This window comes from Rissa tridactyla, chromosome 4 (assembly GCF_028500815.1).
Source record: "Rissa tridactyla isolate bRisTri1 chromosome 4, bRisTri1.patW.cur.20221130, whole genome shotgun sequence".
Lineage (NCBI taxonomy): Eukaryota > Metazoa > Chordata > Aves > Charadriiformes > Laridae > Rissa > Rissa tridactyla.
In genome coordinates, this window is record NC_071469.1 from 66,719,126 (window position 1) to 66,741,284 (window position 22,159).

Below are 22,159 nucleotides of genomic sequence, written 5' to 3' on the forward strand. Positions count from 1 at the left end.
CACTATGTAAACGGTTCACTACACAAAGGGGTTTTGTTAATTACTAAATAGAAATCAGTTCAAACCACTTACCCTTGGGGATCTTAGTTCTATTTCTTCTTTTTCACTTTCACTGCTGGAATAAGTTTCTTCTGCTTCTTTTTTAACTTCTGTTGGGGGCATTTTTTCTTCCTCTTTTACACCTTCCTCCATTGGTTCCACGTGTTTCTGTATGGCTTCTACCACTTTTGGTTCATTGTGATGGATGGTCCTAAACTGAATGTTTGCAGAACGGCAGTACTCTTCAAAACCATAAAGATACCTATAGATACAAATAACGTTTCATTTATATTTCATGTTTAATTTTCTATTTACCGAAGTGCATAAAACAGTTTTTCCTGCTCACAGAAAAGCAAGAGAAGAAATAGCTTCAAGAAAAAAAAAAAAACCAACCACGTAACACCAAAACCCAATAAATAAACCAAAAAAAAAGCCAGAGAGATTTTGAAATAAAACCATTATGCGTACAAATCAAATGGTGAGAAAGAATACACACAGGTGCTTCCCACAAATTTAACTTCATCCCCATTCAATCAAGAAATCATGATAGTAAGGTCTAAGAACAGGTACACTGTTTTGCAAATGCACAATGACAGCTACAATCAGCCTAGTGTTAGAATATGGGTGTACAAACACGTTACCACATGGTAACAAACTGCCATGCATCAGCTGCCTGTGTTCACACTCTAATCCAGTTATAGGCGAGAGAAATATGAACTAGCTTATTCCGCAAAGAATAAATACACAAGTTACAACATACTATATTGTGTCCATACAATGTAGTTATTTCCATTGTAAGAGCAACTTATTACTTATTTACCAATTACTTTTTTAATGATACTCTTCTCTGTAAAATACAGACCTTAAATATGTGCCCAGTTCAAATCCCACTGAAGTTAGTGTGAATATTTTCATCTTCATCAACATTAATATGAGCTGAGTCATTAGTCATCCCTATTCAGTCAAATTTCCTTAGGTTCGAGTCAAGAGAACCTCATTCTTCCCTTTTACTCAAAAAGCCCAATTTGTTTCTTGTCAAACTTCCAGGAGAATAAATAATAAAAATAATCTTTATTTAGAAAATGAGCTTGAAAAGTGACATTCCTAAAAGGTTTCCATTTCAAAAGTTAAAACACAACTAAAAAACATGTGTCAGTTAATGTCAGAATAAAAAGATTTATACATTTTTTTTTATTACAAGCAGTGATTTTACTACTTCATACTGTCACATGCACCACAGCAATGTATGAAGTTATGCCCTAAAGCCATTATTCTACAGATTCCACAAATATGATATTTAAATATGCAATCTGAAACATCTCTACCAATGTTTTTCAGGAAGTTAAAGAAAGCGGTATAAAATTTTCCTCGCTGCACGCAGCATCTACAGACTGAAGACAGAGTTCATTCCTGTTAATCACCACACACTGCAAAGATGAATTTTCCTAAGCTTTTTTTATAAGTTTCATTGTTGTACTCTGAAGTGGCACCATTGCATGCTCAAAGTGAACACTTCTTGACAAGAAAATTAATGGAATTCTAATTATTAGAGCAACGGGAACTTATGCAGCCCTGAGCACTCCCCTCCTTTCACTGAAACACTCCAGTGTTTCAGTCCTTGGCACTGGAAAATGCTCAGAACTGCTTGTTAGCTGAAGAACTACTTTTTCACTATCGAAAACTGCTTGAATATTTTGCATGCTACAAAAAAAAAAAATAAGGAAAAATGTTTTCACCATTATACGATATGAGAACTTACTTTCTATAAGCAGTTTTTACATTGTAGGAAGCAGCCGAGTTCAAAATAGGAATGCCAAGGTCCATATAAATTTGCTTCCATACAGCACCACTCTCAATCTTTGGGGGGGAAAAAAAAAATAATTCAGGTTTTGTTAATGAAGAACATTAAGGAATGACATCTAACACAGCCACAAGCCACAACCTTTAAGAACGAATAGACATATTTAGTTCAGGAAACATCCGACACTTACATTGTCACACCCACCCTGCTGAAATACCAGTCTAAAAAGTTTGAAGAGATTAAGGTCCTTGTAGCCCAGAACAGGTGGTTTATTAATAGGAGTACCTAAATAAAACAAAACCAGAAATAAAGAGTTACCACACAGAACAGCAAACTGCTTCTTCCACACATTCAATGACTTTAGCACACATTTGATGACTACTATATTTCTACATTTCAAAATATGTATTTAATAGTTCTAAGATATGTCACAAGTCAAGTAGTCTCCAACCAGCAATTTGGGCTTTACCCTCCTTTGAATGCAGCACGTATTTCTGGGTGGTTTATTAGCATAATGGCACCAACTACTTGATAACTATGATTTCTCAACCTCCTTTTCAGACTTGTGCAATAACCCTCATCCAATTGGCTGCATCCCATTGATCCTCTTTTGAGTGGGGGGACAGCCAGAACTGCAGCAAGCTCTACAGAACACCTGATGAATTCTGGAATATAGACTGTGGTCTAAAAAGAATGGGGAAGAAGCAGAAATGCTGGATTAAAAAAAGGTACACAGGCAAATTGTCAGAACGTGAAAAAGCACAAGGCCCTAACAGGACATGAATATTTGCAACAGTTCCGCGAAAAAGAAAGAACTCAGATCAGATGAGTGGCAATGATATAAAGAACAATAATTAACTACAAAAGGAGAAACCAAAAGTGACTTGGGGCAAGTGGCTGCGTACGTAGACAGTACTCCTCCCAGCAAGGAAGAACATCAAACCTCTTCCCTGCAGCTTCTCATCTTCTTTCATCTTCATGCAATTATATTTGGAATCATTAAAATAATTTTATAAGACTTTGGGAATACTGTCATGATTACTCTAACTGTCATGATTAATCTACTGTCACGATTACATTCATACTGAGAGAACAGAATGTAGAACAAATCTGGTGGGAACAGAAATCTTGCTATCAGGACAGAGGGGAAGAAAAACCCAACCAAAAACATAAACAGGCAAAGGGAAAGACCTAGTCCCCCAGAAAGTCCTGTACATTCTTCAGTTGACATACTACCTTAAAGAATAGTTTCTGGACTGAGTCTTCAAATTCAGCGCACACATGCTTTCTTCTTTTGCCTCTACAAGTCCCTGACATGACCCCTACTTGGTTTTCGTCTAAGAATGCTTAAGAAAGGGAGTGAGGAAGGAGGAAAACACAAGGGAAGAATCAGGCTACCAGAAAAGAAAGAAAATTGTGGATTAGTCCACCAGCACAGGGACTTCTTTTTCCCCAACATAGCTTCTTATTCCCCTCAAGGCAGGTTATTCTCCAGAAACGCTGGTTATACATAGGAGGCCTCAAAATTATATTGGATGAACTCCAGTATATTTTGCTATAATACATGATCGATTTCTAAACCTGTGATAAGAACTAGTAATATTGGACAGACTTGGAACTGTTCTTTTACAATTCTGCGGTCTAGAGCACACCTTGTTAATAGGGATGCAGGGCCTCTTTTATAAAGGTAACTTGATTTCCCCCATTTATCCCCCCCAATTTTAAAACCCAAGAAAAAGAGGAATATTCAGGCACTACATGCACTTTACATTTTACTCTTAGCTCTGGTTATTTCGAATTCAAGTATATCAACATTTGCTGTACTATATGCTGCTATGGAAATATCATTCAGGTAACTTTTGTCAAGGAAAAAGAAAGAAAGAAAGAAAAAAAAAGTAAAAAGGCAGTAGTTGCACTTGTAATCTACCTCCACCAATGTTATTGCAGGATTAACACTTAGAATATTCAAATTGAAATAGCGAGTGCATGAGTAAAATTAATAAAACAAATATACTTAAAACTTTTTCCAGGCTTAGATATACTTAAGGAAAAAAAAAAAGAAAACAAAAGGAGGGAGGGTGTACAGCCAAGGAACAGAAAATCTTCCATTTTAGTGTCGGTCTCATCACAACTGCAGACGTGAATGGTTTACGCAACGACAGTTCCCTCAAGTCAGCAGGTATATCCTGCTCTATATACATAGTACATGCACTTCCAATATGTCTTGTGCTAGGAGTTTAACTACTCCAGTTTATAGCAGTCTTACCTACTTCTGTAAAGACAGACACTTAAAATATGCTATTTTCTTGTCCTAGCTACAGGACAAAGTAGAACCTTTAAGTTGTCTGTTCAGGTGAGTATCACTGCTACGCTGGCGTATTATTAAGACAGTTCTGCAAGGAGACTTGCACATCTCCCATTCTCTGCTGGTTGAATTTCACCATTCATGAATGGCCTCCTCAGGTTCCAGCCTGAGATTAGCAGCAGCAGAACTCCCAGCAATGGCTGTCACAACAAGAAATCAACCAAAAGCTTATTTAAAAGGGATGGGTAACATAGAAAAGGTTTTGTGAAAGCAAAACAAAAAAAAGAGCACCTCAGGGAAGATTTCAGTTTCCTTTGTGCACTATGCTTTAAAGTACTGGAAGCAGACCTGCCACATGTGAAAGTGGGTAGAAGTGTTTTTCCAAGCACCAGACTAGCTGTTATCCTTTTTCACTCACGTGAGAATACGCTCATAATAACATCCATACATTTAAAAGTAATTTTTAGAAGCCATTAAAAGAGTGGACAAGAGAGTAAAAAGAAAAAAAAAATTAAGTTCAGTGTTACCTCTGTCTTCCATAAACTTGTAAAGCTGTTGGAGGAAGTTGTCCCTCTCTTCAGGATCAAGCTCTTCCTCAGGCTGTGAAAACATAAAATATGCAAAGGAACAATTTAGTTGTACAAAAGCCTAACAATAAGAGCTAAACCCAAACCACTTCCCATTTGGCCCTGCGCCCATATAATGTTGAAATATGCAGAAAACAAAATTTACTCAGGAGACTGCAGCGCGCACCTCAGGAGGAGAAAAAGAAAACGCAGGTCAGGAAAAGCCTCAATCCACAATAAAAATAATGTGTGACCCTCAAAATTAAAACAATAATATACATAACATATTGTTTTAATACAAAAAAAAAGGTCTGTTATTTACAAGACTGAAGCAATTAACAAGAACTCTTGGCTTCTTGGTTTGTTTTTTGTTTGTTCAGGTTTTGGTTTTTTTTTGTTTGTTTAACTAATCTTCCTTATCCCAACTACAGCAGAGGTTGCAGAACAATTCCTTCTCCAGCTGCTCCTGGTTTTGATACTCCAGACAGTATTAATTTTGTCATTAAGCTCCAATGCTCAACTTCTGCTCGTATTTGGAAACACTTTTAGAGTCACTTCCATAATTCCCCGAACATGTATTTCCACAATTTATTATTACAAATTCTTTAGTTTTATCTTTACAACTTCAAGTTTCAAAGAAATAAACACTTATGAACTTTATGGTAAGCAGTCCACAGCATGAAATAAAAGTTTTCTTTTATTTAGGTGGAAACAATGAAAATACAGTAAATTTACTGGGGAGGTGGGAAAGATGGAATTATGTCTACATATACTTCATGGAATTCTGAGATTCTAGCAGAGACAAAAAAAATAAGATAAAATAAGAATAATCTTTTCCCTGCAATACTTTACGCATGCCCCTTTCTTCCTGCCAGCCTGGCAATCACAGGGATTGCTGGTAAGGCAGTTTGCACAAGAAAGACTGCAGCTATCTTGAAGGAAAGACGTACAGTACATGTCAAAAAAATCTTATCATTACTTTATTAAAAATAACAGAAAAGTCACAAGCAGTTCCAGAAGGAAACTAGAACAGCAATTTCAATTTCAGTTGTCTGTGCATTCAGTAAACTTTAAGCTTCAAGGCAGGAAGATAAGCACTAAAATGTGAATGTATAAGCTACTGACTTGTTAACCAGAAAGCAATCTGCACAGCATCAGAATGAATTTCAGCCCTGCCTGCTTCACTGAATTCTGAGCTTCAAAGCCCAACAGGGAATCACCTACAATCAGGCAGAGACAACATCTGTTTCTTATTTTCCTATTTTTTCCTGGGAAATAATTGGAGGAAATTAAATGAATAATCACAACATTGTACAGCATCAGTTACCACTTGCTCATACTGCATGTTATAGGGACTATATAAACAGAAACAGTTATCTGTAGAATTATTATGTTCTTCCAGGTTAACAAATGAATTACTGCTATAGAAACCACAGTTTTTTTCTCCCCATCTAGATTGCGAACCAATTTCAAGATCGAGAAATTTCTACCATCTACTCTAATGTTTACTGATTAAAGGCAATACGACTCAAACCAGGCAAACTAAATATATCTAAATAACATTAAACATTCAGGAATATTTCTGAATAGTTGAATTGAAATTTATTTTTTTTTTTTTAATGCGGGCATAATGACAAACCAGAACTGTAGGTCAGAACAGCAGAAACATAGGTTAGAAATAGCACTCGTGGAGACAGAATGTTAACCAAGTATTTTCAGCTGAAGAAAAGCAAAAACCCAAGATGAAAAGCTTTTACATGCTTACAGGACCAGGGCATAAAACCTGACTGCAATATTCAGTCACCTATGAGAGACATCCTGTACCTACTTCTCTCTGTTGATGGTGTATGAGCTAGGTTGACACCCCTTGACAAAGAGTCTGAACCGTGTCTGGTACTAATGCCAGGGTAGACACCAAGTCCTTCTGATAGCTGACTTGAATAAGACCTGAATAATTGTGACCAAGGAATAAATCATGTATCAGCTATTTCAAAGTCGTCTTTTTTTTTTTTTTTTTTGCTACTGGCCAAAATTTGAAAGGCCAACCCTTCATGGATATGCCTATTGCAACATTAAGATATATGGACTTTTGTAAAAGGTTATTTTTCATCAAGATTATCTATTTGTAATTGGCTACAATGACTTTGCAGGAGTGTCTACTGTTCTGAGTTAGAGCTGAGTTTTATTTTAAATACATCAACCATCATCTAAGCTGCTGTATCAGCAACCTTAAAAGCTGCACCCAAAGTGAAGAAAACACCCGATAAACGTTGATGCCACAACCTGCCATCATCTGAGAGCTAAAATTCCCAGCACTTCTTTTCAGCAGGCACCAGGGTGACACTGCTACCCTCCAAACCTCACTTATCCTATCCAGACACTTATGACCATTTTAGACTGGGGATAAGTGAGTTCACAGTGACAGTCCTTCAAAATCTGTTTTTTTTAAGAGTTCTCTCTCTGCATTTCATTTTTTTCCTATACAGGTGTTACAGAAAAAAGGGAGGCTGTAGCCAAAGGTAAGTCCAAGTGAGAGGCAAAACAATATGAAAATTTTAAATGCCGGGAGTTCAAAATTCAGATCTTTCTGTTGTTTATCCAAGACCCATAACTAAATGCAACATGAGAATTTTTTTTTTTTTTGTCTCAAGGTAAGAGGCTGAATTTCATTAAAAAGAATCTCCAAGATGTCCTTTTTCGATTATTAATTAAAAAGCTGAAATTTTATGGGTTTGAGATTTTTTTTCCTCCTTTCTGACTAGCAGGTCACTTCTGTTAGAGAATATTGTAAACAATAAAACAATGAAATCAACAATGAACACAGGATCTCTGTATAAGGGACATACTCCTTTCCCAACTTGATTTCTTATTGCCTTCCAAGAAACACTAACAGTGTTCAAGTATTTTGTAAAATTATTTTGACAACAATAACCAGCAAATAAGCACAATGTAAAACCCACAGAAAACTTGTAGAAAATTAGTAGCTGGCTTTGCTTCATTTGGTTTAAAGCCACTTTATTCACCACAAGTTTTGACTCTGTTTTTAGCATGATTTTAAACAAGAATTAGCTCTGTTATTCTGACTCATCGTTTCCTCTACAGAAAGATGTTAAAGTTTCTGTGGATAACAACCTGTAGAGCTGAGTGGGAGCACAAAGGATTAAATAGTTTATTTTACAAAACAAAGAATGAATCTCTACTTACAAGCACGTACGCCATATACCATACCAATTCGGGTTAAGGTACCAGGGATGACCTTTCTTTTATGTTATTAACAGACTTACAATACCATAAACTCTTCTGTGAAATAAACAGGATTTGGAGTTCAGAAGAGTATATGATCAAGACAAGCTGACAGAATTAACGTCATTTTGTTGCTTTAGAGTACTTAAATGCATTTTCATCACTTGCACATTTGCTTTCTGATGCCAAGTTTGAACACTAATTAAGGAAATTAAAAAAATTAAACTGATGGCAACAAGTTAACAGCTTTACACCATATGGAGATGAGAGTGATCTTAAAACATTAATTTCTACCAAGATGACCCAGGAATTCAACGACCCTCAACTCGCTCTAGAGCTGGGCCTCAAGTTTGCAACTTCTTTGCTCCTCTTCGAAGAATATTCTGAGAATGCCTGTTCGCATAAAATTGTGAGGAAGAAAGTCTTTGTAAAGAGCATGATGTAGGCAATGCTTTACAGGAGTCAAAGCTCCTACAAATACATTCATGCTTAAGAAGGATGATTAGCTAATCAATGTTTAGGTTTTTTTTTTAAAGGCTATTCTGCATATTATGCATCACAGTTGCTTACGGTTTGGGGGTTTTTTTGTGTTTGTTTTTTTACCAATGTAAATAAACCAGTTGTTTCTGGATACCATGCTTCATTAACTTTGAAATTACCGTATTCCTGTATTTAATTTTCATAGTCAGCTTTTTCAACGTTATCTTAAAATACACATAGGTTGCAAAGAAATGGACGAGTCAGGTATCATTTTATGCTGTCTCCCACGGACACTTAGAGAAAAGACTACATGGTAAACAAGAACTACTTTGAAGCACAATGTAAATATTTTAATAGATGACTACTGATCATTTGTAGGAATCTCAAGCCTCCTACAATACATCCCTGGATTTCATATACTCATCCTTCCTTTATGAACTTAGTGCTAATAAAATATATGGTAATGACTTATCATGAGAACTGAAATCCTTCCTTATTTGCAGAATAGGTACATTGAAAAATGCTTCTGGCATTTTCCCTGCTCAACCATGTAAAGCAACTCTGACCCTGACCAATGTTTCTTGATGCTGTTGTGGTGCAACAACCCTAAAAGCTTTAAATGAATGCACACTATTAAGCATACTACAGATACATCCTTCAGATGACCGTCAAAATGAAGACTAAGAGAAAATTCCTCTACACCTGGAGGTCCTACAACTCTTTCTTGAACGAGGCATGGAGACCAGCTAGCTAGAATTTGAATTTTTTCTGAACAATTTTTTGCATGTTCCATTCAGGGCGGGGCGGGGGGGGGGGGGGGGGGGGAGGGGGGGAAGGAAGTGAAAGAACAAGGAACTGCTGTTAAAGTGACACAGGTAAGTTGGAAGCATCTCTCAAGTATGGTGTTATAACCAGTTGTACAGGTAAGATAGAAATCCCTTTTTCCAGCTCTTGATACCATCAAAAGATACAGTTCTGCAACTTGCAAAATTCAGACTCCAAAGAACAAATTCCTTACTTTCATGCTGATCTTATGTGAATGTATTTATTAAGAACACGTACTGAAAATATAGTTCAAAAAATTGCATGTTAAAATCTTGATTCTTCTGGAATCAGAACGGCCTACAGGGAGACTTGAGAGGCAAATGTTGCCTACGTGTTCCCTTGTAAAATGGGGAGTACTTGACTATTTAATCCTGAGAAACAAATACATATGACTTCTTCCCTGACAGAATAACTTAAATACAAGCAAATACAGTAGTACATACTATCTAATTTTCAATAAAAAAGTCAGGTAATGTTCTAAAAATCTTCTATTTCTATGTGGAGATACTGGAATTTAGAGTTTCTCCTTCCTTTTAGCTGCAGTGCATTCTCTGACTGCCAAATGTACCCTCAGAACACAGTTAATTATCTTATTTTTCACACGTTGAAATCTGGATAAGAACCAAAAGCAATAGCCACATTTTTACGTGGACTCAAACCAATTGCATGATTCTCTAAATTTTCATTTGATGAATAGTTTTTTCTATAGTACCTCCTGATTTTTTCACTTCTGTGACATAAACAGCACGTGGTCTGTTATTCAGACCTCACACTGAGAATAAAGTTATCCTGAGTTGCACCATATACTGCAATTATTGCCAAAAATCCAACAATTTGAACATGCTGAGCAACTCAATGTAACATAATCTCTGCTGAAGTCAATGACAAGCAATTTCCACATTTTTCTCCTTCATAGTCAACTCTGGACCACACAAGTGATCCATCACCAACGAGGAGGATTAACATCTCACCACCACCATATTGGTTCCCACTCCTTAACTTACAAAAGCCATCAAAGAAGAACTGTGTAGAGCCTGGAAACCCGGTTGTACTAATTTTACCATACTCTTTAAGATGTCATTAAAAGCAGCACAATTAGCAAGACAGTCTCTGTCAAAACAAAGCTACAGATTTTAACCCAGCTACTGAAAAAACGGTAGGATCTATTATTACCAGCTACAGTAGGTCTCTCTGCTCCATTATCATTATAAAAGATCTTACTTCAGAAAAATAGGATTCTTTCCATACCCAGAATTAGACTCTTCCGACTCACTTTACGTTCTCATTATATATTAAGTAGGTCTGTGTCATTCGATTGATTTAATGAAGGCCTATCATGGCTGGTCAGCAGCTGTCCAGGCCTTGACAGCAAAGCTGCTGTGCATTTCAGAAGACAGAGGGGTGGAGGGAAATAATTTTAAAAAATCTCCCTCCCATCTCCAGTAATATAACAATTTGCAGTTCTAAAACAAAAGGTCCACTGACAATATTCTGGCAGAGGATGGACAGAAGCTATTTTGACCTTGATTAATAAAAGGAGAAACTCTACAAAACGTAAATGCAAAAATTGAGTAATCAACACTTCTAGACAAATAAACACAAGGCAATATCATTCACTTGTCAATTCCCTCTGCAACCAGTACTACTGCCTTTCAAGGGAAAACAGAAATTACGATAAATTCCCTAAATGCTCTCTAATTGTAACACCTAGGATGGCCCACAATTAGAATATGTATAGTAACAGCTGAATCAGGAATTTGTTTTAATGGGCTGGAATGACAGTTCTGCTCTGACATAATCTAAAAAGATTAATATCTATCCTCTGCTACGTAGCTTCAGCATGAAGATGCCCACCTTATTTTCACATGTCCACTTGTCACTTGGAAATAATGGATTTTACAGCTCTTCCTACCAGCACATCTACCTGTCTGTAATCCTCGCTCCACTACTCTAGAGTATTTCTTAAAAACAATCTCCATTTATTTTACAGGAATGCCTTTTTTTTTTTAAAAAAAAAAAAAAAAACACCAAGCTTCCCCTCCCCCTTCTTTGTTTAAAACACGTAACACTTTTCTGCAATAGCCATAACAAATTATATTAAAATGGATACCAGAAAACTAGTATAGCAATCCTTGATTTTTAGTATCTGATAATCTGCAATTTCAACCAATGTTAATACGAACAGACCAATAAAGACTGCAACAGTTCACACCCTGCAAAATGTGGCCTATTCAGTCCTTTTCACTGCAGAGGAAAAAACCCAGAGGATTTTATATTCTGCACACATTCATCCTTATATTTATCTAATCGTACCATTCTTCTCATACAGACATCTCCATTTTCCAGAACACTGTTATCAAGGCATAAGATTAACACCTAAAAATAGATTCTTATTGTCTTTTTTTTTTTTTACCTGGAAAGATTTACCCTGGCTGCACGCTCCACCAGTTCCCAGATCAGAAATCCAAGTCAAATCCACATTCTTAACAACCATGCTAACATTACAGATTAAAGCACAGAATCCTTACCTAGGAGCTGCATTCTTTCAAATGTAAAGAGGTTTTACTTCCCTTCTATCTAAGCTGCCCACTGCCTAGACATATTTCAGCCTGACTTCCAAATATCTGCCAGCTTTCTCTCTCCCTGCACGGCATCCGCAGTTATACGGCATTACTTACATTCTCTTCCATATATAAAAAATAATAATAATAGAAATAGCCAGACATTACATGAGAGGCGAAGAAAAGAGACAGCCCATTTCAAAGCATCTGGCAAGCCTCCCCCTGGCCGCCGGCCAAGCCTCCGCGCCAGCGCCCGCTCCCCCGACCCCGCCCGCCCCGCCCCCGCGCATGCGCGCTGCCGGCCAGCAGCCCGTTACCGTGGCAACGCGGCCGGCCGCCTCCGAGTATGAACGGCCATTCTGTGCCCGGCCTGACAACACCGCACGCTGCGGGGGAAGCCGGAGGGAAACGGCGTTTCACCTGCCCCTAGAAAGGCAAACTTCGCTCGATTATTTCCCCACCCCGCCCAGGTAAAGAAAGTTTCCGAGCGTATTGTGAAAATCGCACGAAAAAAAAAAAAAAACAACCCAAACGAACAAATCCCCCAACTAAACCCCACCCCCTACTTCTAAATAGATCAAGGTTAAAAACGGGTAGCAGAAATAAAAGCAAATTCTGTAAAAACAGTTTTGATGACATGAAGAAACTGCCTACCTTTGCAGAAAAGGAGACGTTCAAAGCATTCCAATGCAGCGCAAACCTATTACCACGAGCATTAGACAGAAAGTCCATCCATGGTATCACATTCCCAACCCCGAACACCAGCGGCGTTCAGGAAAAAAACTAACACATGCAAAGGTAACTCCTGTACTGCTCTTAAATACCCTCTTAGGCAAGCAGCTTTAACAGGGACTGTGCGTTAGCTCATACTTTCAGTCAGCCTATTGCTTTTGCTTTAATAATTCTTTTTTTTTTTTTTCCTCAAATCAAACTACTGTTTTCAGAAACAAGTTACTTTTTATATAACCTACATATAAAGTACAAAAGAAAAATATAAAGTTACTTTTATTTAAGGTTGGATTACTACTGTTAGGCTAGGCATCAATTTTTTGTTTGTCTCTCCTTTTGACCCACATTCTATCACTCTTCTCTGACTTGAATTCTTAATTTCTGAGATTGGTCTCCAATTTCTGCTCTAGACAATAGGAGGCAGTCTGGCACTGGTCACAAATCCCAGTAAAGACAGCTGTAGCAAAGGGAAGATGAACCGGTCTGAAGAGATGTTGAAGTGAGTAAGCAAAGTCTGAGAGTAAAATGTTGGAAAGTGCAGGATTTTTATGCATGCAAGTTACTCAATCATCTTTGAATAATGACTGAAATTGCTCAGACTTACCACTACTTCTTCCATTTTCTCTTCTCTCTTTTCTTCCTCTTCATCAGTTTCTGCATCAGCTCCATCTTCCTCATCACTGCTAGAGGACTCCAGAATTTCACTTATGTCCATTTTCCAGTTCCGAGGAACACCCTTTGTGTCACGAAACGTGCTTGCCTCCTGTAGCCCTACAGAAGAAGAGGCCCTGGTTTTACCTCACCTGCAGCATTCACAGTCACAAAGCATTTTTAATTTCCTTTTCATGTTCTCATAAATCACAATGCCAACTTAAACCAAAAATGGAATTAAGTAATAAAATAGATACTTCAGCTTTAAACTCCGAGTTTACACACTTTACATTTTGAGACTGTCAAATTTTTTAAATCAAGTATCAGCAACTCAAGGAGCTTAGAGTGGAGAACATCCATCCCACATACAGCATGCAGCTGTTTTCTAGGGATAGGTCTCCACAAATACCACTAAGATTTACACCTATGTATGTGAACAGCACCAAAGATAAGCACCTATACTTATCCACATCTATTCTGTGGAACTGTGAACTCTTCTGTTTCTGTACGAAAGAGATATAAATACTGTAATAAAGCTATTAAAAAAAGGAAAGCTGTCACAGTTAGATAAAGTACCATGACTTACTTCATTCTTTTCAAAGTATCTTCATGTCTTAAAGTTTAGATTGAAAAAAAAAAAAAAAAGGCATATGTTTTGTTTAAGAGCACTGCCTAAAGAGATGTTACATTAACGTTTGGAAGAGAGGACAAATGGGACGGGGAGAAGTCACACTTCTACAGTGGGAATACCTCAAATTCTCTTCCTTGAAGAGGTGCTCCAAGGGGGAAACAACAAAGCAACACAAACCTAGATAACACCAAAACACGCCCCCCAGGCACAATAGAACATCTTAATAAAGAGGAATCAGAATACCCAAAAAAGGGACGTATTCCAATGAACTAATCACAGTGTTGCTAGAGAAGAAAAAGCACCAGATTCTAATAGGTGTTGATAGAGTAACCTCCAGAAAATTGTCTAAACTATTTTTCAAAACCACTAGTACCTTTGGTTCCACAATATTCCCTTATGGCAATGAATGTCACAAACCACTTACGTTCTTCAAGAAAAAAAAAAATCCCTTTCTTCAGTTTATCTTAAACCTGGCATCTGATCATTTTTTTGGCTGCTCTAAAGTTCTTGTACTGTGAAATAGTTATTAAAAAGAAAGTGTAAGAGAAATCATTATGTCCCTTTTCCAGTTCCAAGGAACACCCTTTGTGTCAAGAAACGTGCTTGCCTCCTGTAGCCCTACAGAAGAAAAGGCCCTGGTTTTACCTCACCTGCAGTATTCACAGTCACAAAGCATTTTTTTTATTTTAATAATTTAATTTTAATAATTAACACAAACCAATCAAAACCTTCTCAAGCTCCCCTTTGTTGAGTATCATGTTAAATCTTTACTTGTTAAGGAGCTGTTTCAGACTTTTACTCAAACCCAAGGAACTACTGTTGTTGAGTGGGAGTTTTTTGTTGCTGGGTTGTGGTTTTTTTTAAATTATTTTTAATAAACAGATTTAAAATATTTCTCCTTAACAAACATCGTAGTTTAAGGTCTGATTGGGAGAAACAACACGAAAAGAATTATTTACGTTAGAGTGAAAATCTGGACTTTTATAAGCTCACTAAAACCACGGGATTATTGTAGTCACATCACCCATCCATCCAGAAATCAAGTTCTGTAATTATACTTTTAAACCAAATATTAATCACAGGCAGGCCGTTCTAATAAAGTTTACACCTTGCTGTCTGGGTATTTTTGATGTAAAGACAAAGTGGTCTGAACAACAGCACAAAACTTTGTTGTTGGGAGAGGTAAATATATTCCATTATTCAATGACATTTCAAATACACTACCTTGAAAATACTCTATTCACTTTGCATGAATTCGGAGTGGATCAAATGAAGGAAATAAAAAAAAAATCAAATAAACAAGACTTCTACTAGGTGCTATTTTAATAATAAGGCAGCTATATCCAAAGTTTCTTTAATTTATTACATTTAAAAATGCTTGCAAAATATCCAAGACAATTATCAGAAATCAGCAGACCACCATTTATCTGCAAAAGTTAAAAGTACTATTGCACGAGATTACTTTTTTGAAATACATAGAATTTATTCTAATTTACCTTTTTTAGGAGAGGACTCAGATTTTGGTAAGTTTTGAACATCTAGTTCTTTAATGTCTTTTCTTGCCACTGAGTAACTGAAAAAGAGAAAGGTTCTGATATTATTTTTAAATCACAGTAAAGCAAGCATTTGACTTAGAAAAACAGCAATTTCTAAAGTTTTCAAGATTTATCATTCACTTTCAAGTTCCTTTCTAACAACTCAATTCATAAGGCATTTGTTATTATAGGTCCTAATACAAAATTCAAACACAGAGTAGATTTCCAATCTTTTTGTGAAATTCTGACACTAAAAGAACCCTTGTAATTAAATAATTAAGTTCATAAAACTTCTTTATTTTAAGTGTTTAACCTGCACAAATTTGCAACGGTGAAATACTCTATGTAGGCAAAAAACATTTTCTAAATTGAAAGTATTCACATCAATCAGTAGTTGCTACCAAAATAGCAATCTAGCTGAGATGAAAGAAAGAAGCCCTCTATTTTCCGAATGCAATGCTACTAGCACAGAACAGTGAAGCCAAATTCACCTATCTGCACTGATAAATAGCTGATTTTTATTTTTAGGTTACAAAAGTGTTCTCACAGCAAAATATATGGCAGTTGCTCTGTTCTAAAGTTACACTGAATATTCAGTTACTGAATTATTACAATAGAAATGCTAACCAACCTGCAAGGAAAGCCTTACAAGTGAGTTATTATAATAAGATATTTTTTTTTTCCTTCTTTCATTATTTCAGAAAAACTGGAGTAAAACCTCAGGAATTGGAGGCCGCCATTTTCTGAAGTTAAAGCCATAATACTATGGGGAAAAAAAAAAGTAAAACAGAGCAAGTCTGCATGCTTTTCCAATAACATTTTACCTTCAGCATATAAAGAACCAGACTTATCTAGACGATACATGTCTACACTAAAAGGCCAAAATGAATTAAGTCTTCAGTTACTTGAAATGCATTTCAGTAATCAATTTTTTGCACCTTACTCAAAATCATGGCTATTAAAAACATCACAAATTGTTCACTTTGAAAGAAAGAGGAAAAGACGGGTGACAGCTAGCCTTTGGCACGGAAGATTTTAGTTACAATATGCTGAGACAGATGCATTAGAAGTAAGAATTAAGAGGAGTAAAGGCAGACACCTTTAAAAAACAGTCTTAGTACTCTTTTGAATATATTATTTCTTAAGACACACATCTATGTCTCCCTCTCTCTCCCCTTTTTGGGGGTGTGGACTAATAGGACCTTTCTTTCTCTTTATAGGAATCTTGGTTCAGATTCTGTAAAAATTTTAAACAGTTACTTCACTTTTTTTTTTTTAATTAAAAAACATAGATTAAACACTTTTAAACTTTGCTATTTAAACAGCCATGGATATCTGGCCACTGGAGGTAATTAATCAATCAGATATACAAACTACTACAACAGACACCCATAAAGGCGTAATAATTAAGACATTAGGGAATATACTTAGAACCAAAACTCATACTTCAAAGAACAGGACAAAAACTGTATTTTTTTAAGTTGGTTTGTTTGTTTTTTAAATGAAGAAACAACACAAATTTTACTAATCAGATGAACTCTTATCAGTACACACAATGTAAAGGTGGGCGAGTAAAAGCACAGAAGTAGTTAGGTGGACATGGACTATGAATGAGAAGTGTGTACAACCAGCATTACACAAAATTGTATGCTTTCCTTTTGGAAGAAATAATGTCTTCAGAAGCAATATACAATTAGTTTTGCATTTTTCTCCTATATACATCTAACAAAAGTAGGCTATTACTTACAATTTGGAATCTGCAAAGGATCGAACTAAACACTGGTCCTTTTTCACTATGACGTCATCATTACAGCTGGGAGACACAACCTGAAGTTTCAAATAAAACACTTTTTTTTTTAAGAAGAAGAAAAAAAGCTGATTTTGAAAGGAAAGAAAGATGGACAGCAGGAAAACTGCTGTTTTCCTGTTTCTTTTATTATAATTTCCAGTTCTGAGAAAAGAAGCCTACTCCAATTTGTATTACTAAGGCCAACAATGACAAGTTTCAAGCAGCAGCTTACCTTAGACAATTAACTTAACTTGTTATGTACAAGCCAGAAAAGTTTGCAATTTCATTTCTAAACTCGAAACTAATCTACTGGGGTAACACCATGGGATCCTGTTTATTCACTTTGCTTTTTTTCTCTTCTTCATACAAAACCTGTTGAAAGCATCTATTTAAAAAGCCACAGACCCACTTTTTTTATACCAGCTTCTGATATTTGGCATTCACACTGAGAGGTAAGCAGTACAGGTTTTTTTGAGAAGTGGATTAATATAAGCTAGTATGGAATCCAGCGCATCCCTTCACAGCACTAGCATGTCCAAGTCTGAAAAGATGATAAAAATGCGTTTGCAGTATTTGTATTACCACAAACAGAACAAGTTTACATTTTGCTCTAGACCACATACAGACAAAAAACGTGAAATGTAGAGGAACTTGTGGACCTATCAGGACTCAGTGGAACCTGTGCCATCCCACTCAGATGAGTCAGAAGTTTTACCCCAGATATCAAGATAAGACATTGCTGTTTCTCAGGTAGCAGAGAACAGGACAGGTACACTGCCTCCAGTAACTTAATTCCCTAGTTAGAACCATGTTAAGTTAACATCTGCTGTTAGTAAAGGGATATACAACAATCAGAACATGTACAATACCACATTTCACATTTTAAATAGATACATACAGCTGGATAAGTCAGTGTCAACTATTCACCCTACATTACATCTTAATGTTCTTTCAAGGAGGGGAAGACAACTGGTCTGTGTCAGTTACCTTTTGATCCTGGATTCACACAGGAAAATAAAACGTTAAACTAAGTTAGAAGACTGTAACAGCTGAGCTCTTTCCAGCTAACCCTGAAGACTCAAAATAAAGGACCACAGAATTTACAGTTAAGTAAATAAAATCTGCAAAAATTAGTGATCCAAACCTGCCTGTTTAATTCTCCAAATGATTTTTTTTTAAAAAACAAACACATCAAAATAACAGAATACGTGTATTCAGCTTGTCTGACAATACCAAAAAGTTTACCAAAGAAAGCAACTTTTAAGATGCAACTCTGAACTTTTCTGTGTGTATAAAGAATCTGCAAAGTGTCCACCTTTACAGTACAAGTCTAGTTGTACTTGAATTTATTTCACATGTATTTATTATCAGCAATGGCAATGAACACCGTATCCTATACTGACAGTCAAATAAAAATAACCACCAATCTCTACCGCTAGAGTAGCGGGCCTTTTATGTAAATGGTAGCCTGGAAGAAACTAGTATTACATAAAATCGAAAGTCTAAGGAAAAAGGTAATCATTAAACACAAAAAGATAAAAATTCCACTGCCACTAAGATTCATACATCTAGTTGTTCCTGAATTGCCTGGGAGAGCAAATCCTAACATATCGTATTTATAAAAGAAAAATATTGTTACATACTGACCATTTTACATGCAGTTTTGAAAGACTTAAGAGTATAACCCTGTAATTTACATATAAACATTAATCTTTGCTCTCCCACTTTTCACAGATACTGTAGAATATTTCTATTTTTAGAAAATAGGGGCAGCAGAGCTTAGCCTGACTACATTCGCAACTTTTCTGTAAAAGCTGTGACATTTGCAAACCATTCTATCCAGGAAAACCACCGTACAAGTAATGTAACAAGTCAGATGACATTCCTGTCTAAAAAGATAGTAGTAGTAGAGTTGTCAGCATCTTAAGTAACTTACCAAAGCTGGATACCAGTCTGCCTTCTCGGAATTACAAGTCACACTCACAACTTTGCCAAGCAATTCATCATTGAGACGCCTTTTATCTTCATCCTCTTCTTCACTACTTTCTTCTTCCTTTTCATCTTCAGCGCTAAATTATTAAAACATACAGTATTTTAAAGTTTTTATCTGAAGTTAATATTTGAAAGTAAATACGGCTTACAACCAATCTTTCTTCCTGTTCTGCAAAGCTTAAAAAACAAAACTAGAGTTTTTAGGACTGAAATTGCTTGAAATACACTTAAATATTAAGTGCACTTACTTAGTAAGAGGAATTTTGTAGAAATTCTTTCCAAGTAGTAGTATTTTACAACAGCATCATGTTGGAATTGGAGGCATGAATCAGGATTTGATTGTGCAGACATGAAATAAAGAGAAATTGTCTCTAACGCAGAAATTTAAAAGCATCTTTTTTTTTCTACTTTGTGCAGTATAAAGAAGGTTAAAAATCCTACATTTCCTGGCATATGAGTTCCTATTATATGAAAGAAGCATGAACAGTCTTAAGGCTACTACACAGAAAAAAACCCATCGATTTCATAATACTGCTAACATATGAACATGTCTGCATGAACTGAATTACTTAAGTCCATAAGCTGTGTATACAACTTACGTGATAGAGCATTTAGACCATTATACAGCTTCAATGGTACAACTTCGGTTTTAGCAACGGACACTAAAGGAAAGGAAAGCAACAGAGCACTACCAAAACTCACACTGGAAGAGATGATCTTCTTCCTCTATTAGATTTCTTGCCAATAACTGGAGTTCCAAAGTGCTCTGGATTGGTTAGTGGCAGTTGATCAAGTGTCTACGTAGAAAAATAGGAGACAAAAATAGTTTACAATTTCTTCTTATTATAAAAAAAAAAAAACCAACCCCCCCCACTAACTCCTTAGTTTTCATTGCATGTCTATCATTGTCTTACCTCACTTTCTGCAAAGTGCCTTTCTCCCTTCAAGCATAATGAAGTTCGTCTCAAGGTCCTTTCATCACCATCATCAAAAACTATTATGAAGCCAAGAAAACACATTGGCATAAGATGATCAGATCTCTTTTCCAAGCTGACAAAACAAGTCTACTATTTATCTCACAATTTAGAATAGTCTCTAAAATATAACTTGCAATATTGCCATTTAAACATCTCTTTCACTCACAAGCAAAATAAAGGGTGGCATTCAAGATCCAGTCTAAGAACCGATAACATTTTCACGCAGTAACAAAAGTCAATATAAAGTAAGGCTTTTGGATGCAACAGTCTCAGTCTAATTTAGACAACCTTCTTATCAATACAGTGCACATTTCAAACCATAGCTACTGTCTGCATACCGGTTACTATTATTTAACAATCTTAGGGTTTTGTTTGGTTTTGTGTTTGTGGGGTTTTTTTAAACCTATCCATTTATTCCTTACTTACGCTACTTCTTAATCCTCACAAAACCAAAAAATGAATGGAAAGAAAAACAAGTGGGATAGTTTTTTGCTCCACTATCAATACTGTGCTACCAACAGATTGGGAGTACCGGAAACTTGCAACCGTAAGTCTGACTGATCTATAAAAAATACTTAGCAGACATCATGTTACCTTAAAACATGTATAAGTGAAAGGGAAGTTCCATCAATTTCCATCAATACACAGCTGAAGAAAACTAGAATGCTATGAGGCTACTGCAAGCTTTGCCTGAGAAACATCTACTCTTTAGTCAGTTTAAATAAAACCTTTTCTTGAAAAGTTCCTTGAAGAGAAGGAAAGAAAAGTTACTTCCCCCCGCCAGTGCTTCAGATCCCACTGTCTGAGTCATGTGAACAGACCCTTTTCAAAGAGCAGAGACCAGGTGGCTGCAGTCTGGCATTCCAGTAAGGTAAAAGTTTATGTGTATGGGTCAAGGTGCAAAATACTACTCCATATTTAAACCACTTTAAACATGCTTTTTCCAGTAGTGAACTTCCAAAAAAAATTCTGAAAGTGTTGTGCATATCAGTATGATAATTTTGGCATACTTCTATTAAAAAAAGAATAAATCTCTTGAGCTAGCATGTATAGCAAATACATGTGCATTGTCAGCAAAAACACAGATTGGCTGCAGCAAGAGAAGCACTTATTTTATTTGTCAACTAAATAGAAGAGTCACATTCTCATAATCTTAGATTAAAATCACAGACTGCAATAACAACTATATAAAAAGGTATGAGTACAAATTTAATTAAGCTTAATAAGATAAGCTTTAAGGTTCCTCCAGCTTTAGAGCAGAGATAGTGCTGTGGTATGCTCCACTACTGAATTATCTTAATGGTTTATAATACTTGTACACACAAAGCAACTAACTTTCCCCCCTCCAAAACGTAATATTTTAAGAATGGCAGATACCTCTATGCCTAATTAGCTATCCTAGTTAATAATATTTTCAAAACTTTATAATATAAATATCAGTAAGATTTATCAACCCCACCACTCAAGGACGCCACGACTGTGACACTTCGCACTAACTGGGAAAACAAAGTATGAGCTCTTCCCCTCTGCATTACTAACTCAGCATTGGTACCCACTGATCAGCTAAGTGCAAAGACCAGAGTGCTCACAGTAATTCTGAAGGTCAGCATTGTCATAGGTTTCATTAATTGAAAAAACCCACACATTACAGATTGCAAATGTATTTGAACTTACATTTCACTTCCATGGACAAAACAACACGGAAGAAAAAATAATTAATGCTGGATAATTACATTTTCCTAATCACTCCTCAGACCGAGAGACAAGGAAAGCATGAGTATGCTTTCAGAGCTTGGCAGTCATGCTTTCAGAACTATTCCCAGTTTCATACCTGAATGAAGACAAGTCTACCCCACACCTCAAAAGCAGCCCTCTTCCTCCCAGCCATTTCCTGACATTTCTCTCTGTTTTCTCTAACTGAAGGTACAGAACTGGATGTTCTACAAAAGCTGCTTGTCCCTTGCCATACAGGGAAAGAGTATTAGGCCACTCCACGTTTTCCAGAACTGAAACACATGGATTACCAAAAGAGAAA

The 22,159-nt window shown here is 36.3% G+C and overlaps 1 protein-coding gene across 6 annotated transcripts in view; it reads right to left on the reverse strand.

Moving 5' to 3' along the window:
• ARID4A (AT-rich interaction domain 4A) overlaps window positions 1-22,159 on the reverse strand; it is a 49,570-nt gene that overhangs the window by 12,457 nt on the left and 14,954 nt on the right. For all 6 annotated transcript variants that reach the window (XM_054201428.1, XM_054201425.1, XM_054201422.1 and 3 more), the window contains 10 exons: window positions 20,062-20,141; window positions 19,850-19,944; window positions 19,092-19,224; window positions 17,114-17,193; window positions 15,328-15,404; window positions 13,154-13,320; window positions 4,673-4,745; window positions 2,031-2,125; window positions 1,799-1,896; window positions 73-301 (listed from right to left, as the gene is read on the reverse strand). In XM_054201428.1, coding sequence (XP_054057403.1) covers window positions 73-301; window positions 1,799-1,896; window positions 2,031-2,125; window positions 4,673-4,745; window positions 13,154-13,320; window positions 15,328-15,404; window positions 17,114-17,193; window positions 19,092-19,224; window positions 19,850-19,944; window positions 20,062-20,141 — 1,127 coding nt within the window. The remainder of the gene's footprint in view (window positions 1-72; window positions 302-1,798; window positions 1,897-2,030; window positions 2,126-4,672; window positions 4,746-13,153; window positions 13,321-15,327; window positions 15,405-17,113; window positions 17,194-19,091; window positions 19,225-19,849; window positions 19,945-20,061; window positions 20,142-22,159) is intronic.